The 14,475-nt window shown below is 42.7% G+C and overlaps 1 protein-coding gene across 5 annotated transcripts in view; it reads left to right on the plus strand.

Moving 5' to 3' along the window:
- The window catches only part of LOC136832175 (nonsense-mediated mRNA decay factor SMG8-like), a 169,974-nt gene extending 155,738 nt beyond the window's left edge, over window positions 1-14,236 (plus strand). For 4 of the 5 annotated variants that reach the window (XM_067092946.1, XM_067092930.1, XM_067092963.1 and 1 more), the window contains 2 exons: window positions 12,324-12,504; window positions 13,609-14,085. In XM_067092946.1, coding sequence (XP_066949047.1) covers window positions 12,324-12,504; window positions 13,609-13,921 — 494 coding nt within the window. In that variant the 3' untranslated portion in view covers window positions 13,922-14,085. Of the gene's footprint in view, window positions 1-12,323; window positions 12,505-13,608; window positions 14,086-14,111 lie in introns of those variants that run through there. The other variant, XM_067092940.1, reaches the window with a different exon arrangement.
- The last annotated feature ends 239 nt before the right edge of the window (window positions 14,237-14,475 follow it).

The following is a 14,475-nucleotide window of genomic DNA, read 5'->3' on the forward strand; positions in this document are numbered from 1 at the left end:
TGGAGGACTCATCAGCCTGAAAGGGAGCAGAGAGTCAAGAAAGGGCTAATACCGTGTTAATATAAGAGCCAGATGTGACCAAATAATAGACTGTGACTAACGTGGTAAAAAGCGGAAGTAAGCAGCTTACCGACTCGTCCTGGATACATCCCATGCGATCACGAAGCACACCTCACAGCCGTCCGGATGCCAGGCGATCAAGTCATCAAGCCGGACCGCACAGCCAGCGTGGGTCCTACACACCACATGCCCGTAGGGTTGGTGGAGGATGGCGGCACATCCGGGCTCCTCACAACGAACAGTCTGTAAGTGTGAAAAGTATATGAACCTACCACTCTAAGAAACTTAAACTATGTAGGGATAAGTATTTTCATACCATGCTACCGGAGAACTCCGGTGGAATGAAAAACCCCGTCAGAGACGGACCTACTAAGCAAAGAAACTTAAAATATGGTAAGCAAAAAGTTTCCTGACTGCGGAATACTCCGGAACAAGAGAGTTGAATCGACAGGACCCTTACCACAAGGAACGCCAGTAATAAAAACGGCGGAACCCAAAGGAAGGATCACCGGACTCTGATATAAGATTAAAGTAAATATATCAACCCGACGGCGGGGTTAAGCCGCCGGGGACCAGTAACAAATGTATACATATAGAGGGTGGTAAAGAACCAGTGAACATCAACATTTCTTTGCTCCTCATATACTTAAAATATGGTGAGCAAAAAGTCTCTCGACTGCCGGAATACTCCGGCGGAACGAGAGAGTGAATCGACAGGACCCTTACCACAAGGAACGCCAGTAATAAAACCGGCGGAACCCAAGGGAAGGATCACCGGACTCTGATATAAGATTAAAGTAAATATATATCAACCCGATGGCGGGGTTAAGCATTTGGGGACCAGTAACAAATGTATACATATAGAGGGTGGTAAAGTAACCAGTTAACACCAACATATATGAGGTAGAGTCCCCCGAAGTCTGGTACCATCACCACCGGAGATCCCAAGCCTCTACCGCTAGAGTACACAAGAAGGATGAGGCAAAAACACAACTGGACCCACATGGGCAGGTGTAAGCGCCAATCAAATCCGACTAGAATGACCCAGACGCCGAGGCGAACGCGGGAGGCAAAGGGAGGACAGGAGATGATGGGAGGGAGGAAGGGCAACCCTGAGAATGTTCGAAAACCCACTCAATCCGAGGAGAGCGGGTAAACGAAACATAAAGTCAAGGCAAATGTCACCAGGAACCATCCCTGGGAGGGAGCAAATCCCTCCACCAGGGAGGACCCAAGTACTCGGGGTGATCATCGGGGACCGATGTCACACACGCGAGAGATGACAAGGAGTTGACTTAGGGTAGGCTAGGGAAGGGGGAAAGGCTAGGTAAGGAAGGGCTTAGACCAGAGAAGAGGAAAACAGGAGACTAGGGAAGATGTGAACCCATCTCAACTGTAATAAAGCCGTACTAGGTAAAGTAATACCCAAGTAGGGGAGAGCTCTAGGCCTACCCCTAACAGGAAGGAAAGGGAAGCAGCCTAAGATCCCCACGCTCTCACCTTGTAATAGACGCAGTCTATAAAATACGAAGGGGAGAATGAAAGGGAGGGATGGAGAACCAACAGGGAGAGAAATTCCTGTGTCGAAGGCCAGCCAGAACCGTAAAGTAAGGGAATGCTAAAATAGCGTGGAGGAGACACACCCAAGGGAAAAACCTCTACCCCTCCGAAAGAAGGGGAGGACAATGGGGTCTCACTCCACAACCCAAACAACGGTCGGTGGATGGAACAACAACAGAAACTCCTCTACCTGCTGATCCCCTCCTCTCACCTAACCTACCCCAAGGTACAAGGGAGAGTAGGAGGCCAGATAGGCTACCAGGAAAAGCCTAACCTTGCACTAGGCAGGGCTAGGACAGGGATGTTAACCAGAAATAATAAATAATTAATCACCAATACTAAATATATACACTAGACATTAATATCAGCTTGTGCTTGGCACGTAGCCTAACCAACAAAGCGACAGGAAGTAAACAGATAGGACTGTACCTGACCTTGGTAATAATAGTAATATTTTAAAATATAATAAAACATGACATCAAGCACAAACATAATAATAAATCTATAACTGACCAATGGGGAAACATCCTGGGAGACACCTAAGCGGGAAATACTACGGGAACCCTAAATGTAAGAACCCTATGATGGGAAGTTCTCTGAAATTAACATTAGAGGATACCCCAAAGACCCAACCTAGGCAAGACCACCAGGAGGAATCCTAGGGGGATGACGATAAGCAATGTAACCGACCAAGAGAAACCCAAACAGAACAAGCTGGACGGGCGTACCTCGCGGTCGACATGGCTGACAAGGGGACACCGTAGCGTCCCACCAAAAACCACGTATAATATATAAATACGGGCTAAAACAGCCAAACTTATCATAAAAACCCCATAAGAAGATAATACTTAACTTGGAAACAGTAAAGGTGCTTGACGACATGTTGAAATAAAGGCAAAATACGCCAAAAAACACAAGCCACAAACAAAACAGTGATCAAATCACGTGCTAGAAATGGAATGAGTTCAGATGGCGCTGGGGTCGCCGCTTGGCGGGCGAGGTGAGTGGGAGCTGGTACGGCTCTCCGCTCTTCCGAGGGGTTTTGCCATTGGGATATCTTTCGAGTGTGGTTCTGTGGTTGTGATTCCTTCACTCACCCTTGCTTATACCGACGTCTTCATTATAGAAGACGCTCGATCTGGGGTAGTAACCCAGCATTCCTGAAAGCTTTTTCTCTGGTATATTTAGCAATATTTATACCTAGAAATTCGTGTTAGTATGGAATTTCACCGGGTGACACAGGGACGAGCTCAGAAAAAAAAATTTTTTTTAATTTTCCCTACCTTCCATGGGAAGTTGAAAGTGACTATTTACAACCCTGTGTGGGGCCTCTTTCACAAAACACTCGTAAATTTTACCAAGTTATACATGTTTTTTCTTATAATTTGTTTTGTTTTTATTTTTTAAAATTATAGTTACAGCTCACATGGTATCATAACAAATAAGAAATAAAATCAATAACAAATTCTGAGCATATTTGTTGTAAAATATTTACTTAAATTTACTGAGATCGGGAAATGCAGTAACTTTTTTTGGATTTATACGTTTTTCCTAATATTTCTTTGTAAACTTACTATTGTAACTGACGTCATATCGTAAAAGGTAAGAACTAAAACCAACAGCAATCCCTGGGCATATTTATGAGCAAATAAATAAAAAGATGCTATGAGAGAGAAAGGAGCAAGACATTTTCCCTTCAAGGCAAGAACAATACTAAATTCCATGAGATGCCCACATCTGAGCTGAGCTGAATTCTTTAGTTGCCACAATTCATTTGTGGGCCATTGAAGTGTTGGAAACTCTTTCCCGCTTGATACAGCCAAATCGTATGGCGCTTAATATAAATACTCCTCAGAGGGGATCCGTCCACCACCCAAGACCTGTTTTAGATCCTCTATTGAGGGGATCCGTCCATCAAGGGTTAAGCTTTATGTGAAAATATTGGGAAAGGTACTTAACCCCTAAATGCTGAGCCTCTATTTACAAAAGTGTCTGCCATATGCCGGCAGCGTTCGGGAGTTAGCGCTAAAGCGGAAAAAGTTTTTTTTTTTTTTTTTTTTCAAAAATCACAGCACGCTTTAGTTTTTAAGATTAAGAGTTCATTTGGGCTCCTTTTTTTGTCATTGCCTGAAGTTTAGTATGCAACCATCAGAAATGAAAAAATATCATTATCATATATAAATACTGAAATATATGACAGCGCGAAAAAAAATTTCATATATTGTATACAAATCGTGCTGTGAGCAAAACGGTTAAAGCTAATGAGTTATTTGTTTTTCTTTGTATTGTACACTATATTGCAATGATTTTGGTATATAACAAATTGTAAAACGATCAAAGCAACACAGAGAAATTATTATCACAAAATGATGCATGAATTAAAACGCTGGACGTAAAAAAAGTTTTTTTCAAAAATTCACCATAAATCGAAATATTGTGCTAGAGACTTCCCGTTTGTTGCAAAATGAAGGTAATTGATTGAATATTACTAGACTGTAAGTTTTTTTAGCTTACAATTGCAGTTTTCGACCATTTCGGTCGAGTTAAAGTTGACCGAAGGTCGGATTTTTTCTATTTATCATGATTTATATGAAAATATTTCAAAACTGATAAAAGCTACAACCATGATTTATTTATTGTTGTATTCTACATGAAATTGTGTACACTTTCATATATAAAACTTTTATGTAACGGCTATTAGAAAAACAGTGCAAAAATTACGACAAAGTGACGAAAGAATTTCTGAGATTTTCGGCCGAGTTACCGCGCGGACGTAAGGAAAAGGTTTTTTTCAAAAATTCACTATAAATCGAGATATTGTGCTAGAGACTTCCAGTTTGTTGCAAATGAAGGTAAATGATTAAATATTACTAGAATGTAAGAGTTTTAGCTTACAATTGCGTTTTCGACCATTTTGGTCGAAGTCAAAGTTGACGAAGGTTGAAATTTTTGTAGTCAACGACGGTACGCCCACTCGGCACCCGACAGACAATTTTAGTTGACGTACGATACGTCCAGTTAGCGTTTAAGGGTTAAGGATGGGCTGAGGTAAAGAGTTGAAAATGTTAATTGTCAGTATGGCTTCATATTAGGGAGATCAACAACAGAAGTAAGCTTTCTAATGAGGTAACTACAGAAACATTATTATGCAAGGAGTAAGAGATTATGACACATATTTGTGAATTTTGAAAAGGCATTCCCCAGACCACTGAGACAAATAATTAAATGTGTATTGCAAAGACAGAGGGTACCAGATCATATGCATAAGGCAGCTTTTCTTTGTAGCTACTTTCACTGCTACGATAAACAGCCAAGGACTCAACACTTATACTTGATGGACATCAGCATTTATTTCAGATTCTTTTGATACACCTGAAACTGTCTTCACTCCATATCTTGTCTTATGGCAATGTTACTCAAGCATAAGACTAGATATAGAGTGAAGACAGTGTCAGGTGTATCAAAAGAATCTGAGACAAATATTGGTACCCATCAATTATAAGTGTTAAGTCCTTGGCTGTTTATCAGAGCAGTGAAAGTAGCTACTAAGAAAAAATGGCAGAATCCAAGGGGAGGTGCAAATGTTTGAAAAGTGAAGGAGAAAAATGGAGAGGATGAAATATCAGTGTAGGCAAAACAAAGCTTATGTTGACTTGAAAAGAAGCAAAGGAGAAAGTACAGTCAGTAAAGTGCCATGTGGTTACTGTGGGAATGGTGTGGATATAAATTGTATTTGTTCATACGCGGAACAAACCTACGGTCTTAACGTTAGAATAAATCTTCTAGCGCCAGCTGGAAACCAGTAAAAAACATATAAAATTGTAGAACAAGGTATTGTGGCAATAGGGTTTGCCTACTCGGGTGAGATAGGAGGAAACAACCGACCTACCTTCACCCAAGAACGCCATGACATATCGGTTTCTTCCTTACCGCCTTACTAGAAGGACATATTAGTGACCATTCTTCCAGAAGCCAGTGTTTTCCTGACTGTTTTTCTTCTTTGATTTGCCTTTTGTGTTATGAAATAATGCTATTCTGTGTGATTGTGCATTAGTGCTTTTATTGTGTTTTTGTGTTGCATTTGAACATGCAAACCCATAAATCATCTCAGGCTTCTGTGCCTAAACCTCAGAGGAAATGTCCTGGCGTTGGTGACTTCTCTTGTTTACGTTTTTCAGCCTCATTTAAGACTGACCCCCATTCTACTCGCAGCAGATGCAGAGCTAATGTGTGTAATGTTACTAAGCCATGTTCCAAATGTTGTTCTTGGCCTCCTGAGCAGTGGAGGGTTTTTGTAAAGCAGCAGCATCAAAGGAGGAAGGAGGCGCCTTCTTGGAAGGGATTTTCTCCTCCTTCGTTGGTTGCTTCTCAGTCTCCCTCTGGTTTCTCTTCTATGCCCAATCTTCCTCCAGTTGCTTCTTCTTCCTTGGAAGATTTTACCCTTTCCCATTCTAAAATAGCTTTGACTTTGAAAGTTTCAGGAGAGAGGTCAGGAGATATTATCTCTCTGGCTGGTAGTGGCTTCTATTCCCTCTCCGTTGGCAGTGTATTTCTCTCAGAGCTTTGGATCCCCTTCCATGATGGTGGCTTCTACTCCCTCTCTGTCGGCAGCATATCCCTCGCAGAGTTTTGGACCCCCTACCGTGGCAGTGACTTTACTCCCACTCTTTCTTCTGATGCTTTCATGAAAGTAGTGGTTGACAGAGTCGACATTGTTTTTCGAGAGAAGTTCAGCCTTGTTGTGAAGAAGATGTGTCGCAGGTCTCCGTCTCTGTCTTCCCCTTCATCGTCTTCCTCGTCTTCTTCGTCTTCCTCGTCTTCATCTTCTTCTGTCCGGTTCTCCCCCATTAGATATTGGAGGATTAGAGATTTCGTTGCTGCTCCTCGCTTAAGAAGACCTAGAACCATCTCTATCTCTTCTTCTCCGTCTTTGTCCAACCACAGCTGTAGTTCTTCTGCTCCAGCTCACAGCTGTCTTGCTGATGAGGGTGTGTCACGTCCAGCCGCTTCTCGTCATTCAGTTGTTCGCTCCTTCATAGGAAGGATGACAAGGCTTCTGTTAAGAAATCCCATGTAGTGAAGGCTTCGGAAGTTCAGCCATTTCCTTCTGGGTCATGCAATCGTGTGATGGATGCGAGAGATTCTTCAGTCACAGATGTGTTTCCAGCCTAGGCCGGTGTCACCTTGTCGCTCAGAGGTCCATGACATTAGTCTCCATCATTCCAGAACTCCTCCCTGTCCACGCTCCCCAAAGTTTCTGGCTCTCCAAAAAGAGGTGAGGAAAATGCTGGAGAAAAGAGCGGTGGAAGTGGTCAAGCATCCTTCTCCAGGATTCTGCAGTCAGGTTTTTCTTGTTCCCAAGGTGATGGGTGATTGGAGACCAGTAATAGACCTCTCAACCCTGAACCTATTCATTAGAAAGACCCGATTCAAGATGGTGACTCCTTGTACAGTCCTGGCAGCTGTCAGGAGCAACAATTATATGCTCACGATAGACCTGAAGGATGCTTACTTCCAGATTCCGATCCATCACTCTTCCCTGAAATTTCACTACTTTAGTCTGGGAGAGCTGGTGCTTCAGTTCAGTCTTGTGCTTCGGTCTGACAACAGCCCCTCAGGTGTTCACAAGAGTATTCACTCTAGTGTCATCATGGGCTCCTGCTGAGGAAATTCTGCTCTTGAGATATCTTGATGACTGGTTGGTCCTGGCAAGTTCTCGGGAAAAGCTAATCCGAGACAGAGATCGTCTTCTCCAATTTTGTCATGGCCTAGGCATCATGATAAATCTAGAAAAGTCGAACCTTCTCCCCAGTCAAAAGATTCTTTACCTGGGAATGGTGATAGACATGGTGTCATCAGGGGTATTTCCATCGGACCAGCAAATTGAGATGTTCCGGAAAGTGGCCCAGTCCTTTCTGTCCGAGCAGAAGTAACCGGCACTTCAGTGGCAAGTAATTCTAGGCCCCTTAACCTCTCTGGGGAAACTAGTTCCCCACAGCCATCTCCACCTTTGATCCCTCCAATGGAGACTGAAAGAGTTTTGGTCACCTGCAAGGACTCCCCTTTGTTCTGGGTACCTCTATCTGCAAAGGTGAGAAGGGACCTCCTGTGGTGGTTGGCTGACAAAAACTTGACAATAGGAGTGCCTCTCCATTCTCCTCTTCCAGAAATTCTCCTGTTCTTGGATGCCTTGTACGAGGGTAGGGGAGCCCATTTAGAAGATCTTCTGGTGTCGGGAGTCTGGAACCTTCCTGGCACTTCAGGAGTCTCAAGAAACAGTATCAGGGCACTCTGTAGTTCTGGTGTTAGACAACACTATGGTGGTCGCTTATGTAAACAAACAGGGGGGCCTAGTCTCTCACCAACTTCACTCGATGATGGTACTTCTCCACCAGTGGGCAATAGACCAATCAGTAGACCTCTCAGCCAGGTATATCCTGGGCAAGAGGTATGTGGTGGCCGACAAACTGAGTCATCAGGATCAGGTCCTGAGGACAGAGTGGTCCTTACATCAGGAGATAGTAGACAGGCTCTTTACATCAGGAGATAGTAGACAGGCTCTTCATCTTTGGGGAAGACCAATGATAGATCTGTTCACAACAAGGTTCAACAAAAAAGCTGGAGGTCTTTTGTTCGGTTGTCCCAGACTCCTTCACCGTGGCAGAGGACACCCTTCAACATCCCTTGGACAATCTGGAAGTTTACCCATTCTCTCCCTTTTATCTGATCTGTCAAGTTCTGAATAGAGTACTGTAATGTCTTCCCAGAGTCTCACAAGACCCTTGTAGCTCCATGGTGGCCTCATGCAGAATGGTCCCCTGATCTGCTAACCCTTCTGTTGGCAGTTCCCATAGAGATCCCTCGTTGGCACAGCCTCCTTTGCCAACCTCACGTAGAGGGGCATCACCAGTCGGTAGAGTCCTTATCTCTTCAAGGCTGGAGACTATCCAGTATATCCTGCGAGCGAGAGGCTTTTCTCGCAGGACAGCAACAGAGATGTCTGGCTACCTCAGAAGATCTTCCTCAGCCATGTACCAGGGTAAATTGTTCATCTACTCGGTGTCGTCGAAGGAGTCTCTCTCTAGTTGGAACTTCTGTTCAGCAAACAGCGGATTTACTAGTTTTTCTCCAAAGGGAGAAACATCTTTCTGAGTCTGTCATGAAGGCTATAGGACTGCTTTGGGTTTGGTTCTAAGCCTAAAAGATGTAGACCTGTCTTCCTCTTGGGAAATATCAATGCTTCTAAAAAGCTTTGAACAGTCTCATTCTCCTGCAGAACTAAATCCACCAAATTGGGACCTGACTCTGGTACTAAGCAGTCTCACTCGAGCCCCATATGAACCGTTGCAACAATCATCTGACAGAGACTTGAACCCTAAAAAGGTCTTCTTGCTGGCTCTAGCTTCATCAAAGAGAGCGGGCGAACTTCATGGTCTCTTTCCTAATGTTAAATACTCGAGGGGCTGGGGTCCGTAGCCTTCGAATTTGTCCTGGAATTTGTGGCTAAAACTCAAAATCCCTGTTCATGATGACAGATTTGAATCCTTTTCCATTCTATCCCTAGGAGATTTTGTTAACAACAACCCAGATGAACTACTCTTCTGTCCTGTTAGAGCACTGCATGATTATCTGAAAACGACTCGCCACCTTAGGCCAAGGTGTCGAAGACTTTTTGTAAGAACAGGCTGGAACAAACAAGAAGTGTCCAAGAATACCACCTCCTTCTGGCTACGTGAGGTTAGTCGTGCTTATAGTTCTTGTACTACCTCTAATTCTAACACAGTGCATGCAAGAGCACTTAATATTCAGGGTTTAGGCTCTTTGTAAGGCTTTAAGAAGAACTTACCTGTTCATAGGATTTTGAAGGCTGGTACGTGGCTTTGTCAGACCACCTTCACATCCTTTTATCTAAGGGACATTGCCCACAGGTCTTGGACACTTTTTCCTTGGGTCCCATGGTGGCTGCTCAAGTTGTGTAGCTCATCTAGTGCCCCTAGCTGGACAGTTTGTATCTTACCTAAGATGATGGTATGAAAGTGAGAGTGAATGAGATGACTGGTCTTTTTCCTTTCTATTTTCCCCGTATTCACTACTGCCGGGAAGTAGGAAGATTGAGCCGTCATGAGCTGGAACTGGATAGATACAGGTGAGTGAGCGCCTATCTAGTTGAGAAAAGTTTTTTAATACATTAATCTTTACTTGCAGAAGCTAGTCCCTCCTCTCTCTAACAAGGGGGGAGAGGAATGATAACAAATGAATTGGCGGCTAACATAGGTTTGTTGTCTTAACAGATAGAGCTCTTTAACTTCCATTTGTACAGTGTTCCTTTATAATTGTACAGGGTGTTTCAAAATTAGAGCCCCCCCCCTCTACAGCATAAACTAAAATTGGTATGGACAAAATCAAAAGTAATTCAGAACAGGTATTTATTTAAGTTTCTCTCTGAGTATTCAGTATTGTGTGTGGCCTCCATCTGCTTGTACCACAGCCTGCATTCTTGAGTGGTATGATTTCAGCAAATCGCAAAAAAGCTGAGACTCAAACTCCATTTCCCTGAGCACTTTGGTCACCTCTCTTTGCAGGTCGTTGAGGCTTGGTATACTATCATAGTTCACTGTGCACGCTTCAACACGATCCTTTAAGATACTACCAATGTTTTCACACACGTTAAGGTCGGGGGAGCTACCTGGAAATTCACTTGATGAGAAGAAATCGATACCACTGTTTCGAAGCAGCTCCTGTGTCTGAAGAGTCTTGAAACATGGTGCCTTATCATGCAAAAATGTGAATTCTTTAACAGATAACACATTTTCAGGATCTTTGAGGAAAGGATGGGGTGTGCGGGCGTGGATGCTCGCTTCGCTGCCCTCGCAGAGTCCAATAGCTACTGCGCCGTCCTGATCAGGTCGTTGAGCGGCAGGGTATAAGGTTCGAGGATCTGGGTCTGAACCTCCGGGAGGAGCTGACGTAGGAAGATCTCCCTTGACAGGCTTATCTCCGACTGCCTGCCACTGCCGTCCATCCTGGGTAGGATGAGGAGGTCCTGGATCACATTCCATGTCTCCCAGAGGTTCTGGTCGTGACAGGGGTTGTTGGCGAGGTCAAGGGTGCGGGCAGCCCTCTCGAAGACGGGCAGGGAGCAGGTCTCGACGAGTGAGGCCTTTAGCTTTTGGTAGGTGGCGGGACTGGCGGCAGACACCCATGGGGCGATCTTCCCGTAGACCTCTTCCGGGAGGGCGTTTATCACGGCGTCTGAAAGTCCCGCCAGCCTGAACTGCCCCTCAACCCTGTAGAGCCATGATGACGTGAAGGGAGGCAGCTTTATGGCGAGGGCAGACCTGGCTTGGCCCATCAGGACGGGCAGCATGTCAGGAGCGGGTACCGGTGTGGAGGGGCACGCGAGCCTTGGCATGGGGGAGGGTGCGAGCGGGTTTTGCACGAGGGAGACATCAGAGTCCATGAAGTTCGCAGTTATTTGTATGTGGGAGGGAATGTCCACATCCATACTCGCTTCTGCACTCTCACTTGGAGTGGGTTACACTCGTGTCAATACGGGCTTGGGGCGCACCGTGTGGGTCCGCTAATGACGCCGGTGATCTGCCGACGAGAGTCGGTACGCCTGAATGCTCATCAAAGCGCCGTGTTTAGTCCATTGGGGCGTGGGGTATTTCATGGAGCCAAAACTAGGTCGCCGCGTGGGTCCGCTAATGGCTCCGTGAACCACTCCGGGGTCACCACTGTGAGAGGTGCTAAAGAATAGAGCAGGAGGACATGTACTGCCATCATATTGAGAGAGCAGGCCGCTTATACAATAGGATACAGGTGACCCAAGGTCAATTGTTCTTAATGCGAAACAGGACAGGTAAATACAAATAACATGTAAAAGTAAAATTACAGGAATGGACATAATAATGTTCTGACACATGTACAACGTAAACATGCACAAATGAATAAGTAACAGATACAATTTTATATAGATAAAATATGGCTATTTAGTGTGACCTAAGTTCATGGGAAAGGCACCGTAGAAAACGGGAGGTTCACTATAGAAAACCTGTAGGGCGGGGACTTTACAGGCTCTCCTCCGCTAACCTTCTCACTCCTACTATTGTCCCAACATCAACTGTACTAATTTCTGCTGATCTTTCCTCCTTACCATTATCCCTAAGGATTCTTTGTGCCACCTACGTACCAAAATGTTGTTGAATATTTCATGTAAAGAACTCATCATTAGTTTTGGGAGCTTTTGCTTTAAGTGACAGACTCAACCCACCCTATTTGTCTGAGTTTGGAAGAGAAGTGAACTCATTTTGAGTTTTATTTCTAGCAGGCTGGTAATTTTTATGATAGAAATTTATAGTATATTAATGTTATCTGGAGGTGAATGGGTGTTTTGGCCAAGGAAAAAGAGACCCTACATAGAAAGTGGGCTCCAACATGTTAATACCTGATCAGTCTTGCAAGGTACATTACTCCCAAAGGTAGTATATTAACATATGGTTGGTCCCTTGGTCACCCTTCCACCAAAAAGGGATTAACTTATATGCATTTATAAAATCTTGATTAATCTTTTGGATTCAAGCTTCAAATTCTCATTGTTTCGTAACATATGCATGATGTCTGTGCATGATGTCCTTTGTAAAACATAGATTTATTTCATGAGGGTGTTATTGTGTATATTATAACCATAATTTTTTTTACAGATATCCATGAGTTCAGTGTCAAGATTTTCCTTGGGGTTGAGTATGAATGTGTGAGAGGACATAGGTTTATGATGGCAACTCCTGACCGACATCTTAAGGCTTCTCCTTCAGGATTAGTGAAAGATAATGCAACTAAGATTGCCAATGCAGATATGCCCTTATATTTTCCATGTCCATGCAGGTATGTTCATTGGTATATGAGTAGTTTGTAATTGACATCAATTTGCCTTCAACTAGAGTTAATTCCTGGACTTCCTGGGTGGTCAGTGAAATTGCAAAGCCTTAAGTTTTGTAATGTTTTACTTTCTTACTATTCTTTAATTGTATAATTATATATATATATATATATATATATATATATATATATATATATATATATATATATATATATATATATATATATATATATATATATATATATATATATATACACAGTATATATAATGTATATACAGGTAGTCCCCCGGTTTACGACAGGGGGTTCTTTTTACGTTTAAGCGGCGTTGATTTTGAACCGAAAATCGTTGTTAACTGAAAAATCGTCAAAAATCATAAGAAACCCTTACTTTTAATGCTTTGGGTGCATTGAAAACGATGTAATCTGCATTTTTATTGAGTTTTTCATCAAAAAAACCTCCAAATTATGATAATTCTGCCGTTTTGGAGCCATATTTCTTCCGTCGGATCGGCATACGACGCGTCGTAACCCCGGAACATGCGTAGTAAACCGGGAAATAATTTCTGATGAATATATTTGAAAAGCGTCGTAACCTCGGAACGTCGTAAGCCGGACCCGTCGTAAACCGGGGACTGCCTGTATATGTATATATAAAGCAAAATACATATGGATATGCAAACCATTGCTAAGAATATCACTGCTTTCAGTGAGCCTTTTTTGGTGCCCCCAGTTGGATACAAACCTGGTGGTGCTGGAAAAGGCTCATGAAAAAGAGTGACCCCAACTTAGGATTAATCTGAAGAAAGGAGAAGCTTTACAGTGATATTCTATTAGTAGTGGATTGTATATTTTTCCTTTTCATACAATAACCATGATTATATTCTGTTTTCTGTACCTTAAAACATATATTTGCCATCATATGTAAAATTGTCCTTTTAATGAGAAAAGATGCAAAACATCACAGATTATTCATTTGATTATAATGCACTTGATTTATGAATGGTGGGGACAAGGGTGCTTATCTCCTCATCAGTGTTTTTCAAAATTTCTTAGATAATACCCATGTGCATTTTGATTCATAAAATTTGTTTTTGTTTACCATTCCAGTCGCAGTGGAAATGTTGTTAATGGTCAACTTATGCGTCTTCATGTGGTAACTCCAAAAGCTCCAGTTAATGTTACCCTTAATCCCCAAGTCCAACCTGGTCCTGATCCTTGCCCTCGTTATATTCCTCAGCCGAGCAGTTCTCTTCCTGTCAAGCTTTCTGCATCAGCATATTGGGTTTTACGTTTACCTTATGTATATGTTGGTGATCAAGGACCCCATTATCCTCCAGATCCTAGACAGCCAGCACCTACTTCATTTGCTCGCCTTCTCAGAGGCTGTTATGGAATATCACAAGTCACTCTAGACAGATAGTCTGAATTTTTCCAAATAATATTCAATGTAAGAATATTTATATTTTTTATTTGGTAGTTTGATATATGTAGATTTTATTTCTTATACTTTTTGAATAATTCATTATCTGTTAATGTTATAATTTTTAAGATGGTCATCATAATCTTATATTTTCGAGTCTTAAATCTTTTGTTTTCCTTTCATTTTTCAGCGTCTAAGGGAGGTGCTGACATTTTATAAACAGTGTAAACACAGAAATATACACACACACACACACACACATATATATATATATATATATATATATATATATATATATATATATATATATATATAAATAGAGTGCATCCTCGACCTACAGCGGGAATCTGTTCCAGCGCCACAAGTCGATTTTTCTCCGTTATTGGCGATTACGGCGCGGTAATTTAATGCCAAGCTTGCTGTTAGCACCGTCAGTGGCGCTTACGGTGCCTTAACTTGATGCAACATCAAGTTAGAGCTTGTAAAATGCCATTAACCGCACTGAAAAAGTGCTGTAAGGTCAAATTTCCTTAAGTCTGTGGCATCGTAGGTCG

The sequence above is a fragment of the Macrobrachium rosenbergii genome, chromosome 4, assembly GCF_040412425.1.
Source record: "Macrobrachium rosenbergii isolate ZJJX-2024 chromosome 4, ASM4041242v1, whole genome shotgun sequence".
Lineage (NCBI taxonomy): Eukaryota > Metazoa > Arthropoda > Malacostraca > Decapoda > Palaemonidae > Macrobrachium > Macrobrachium rosenbergii.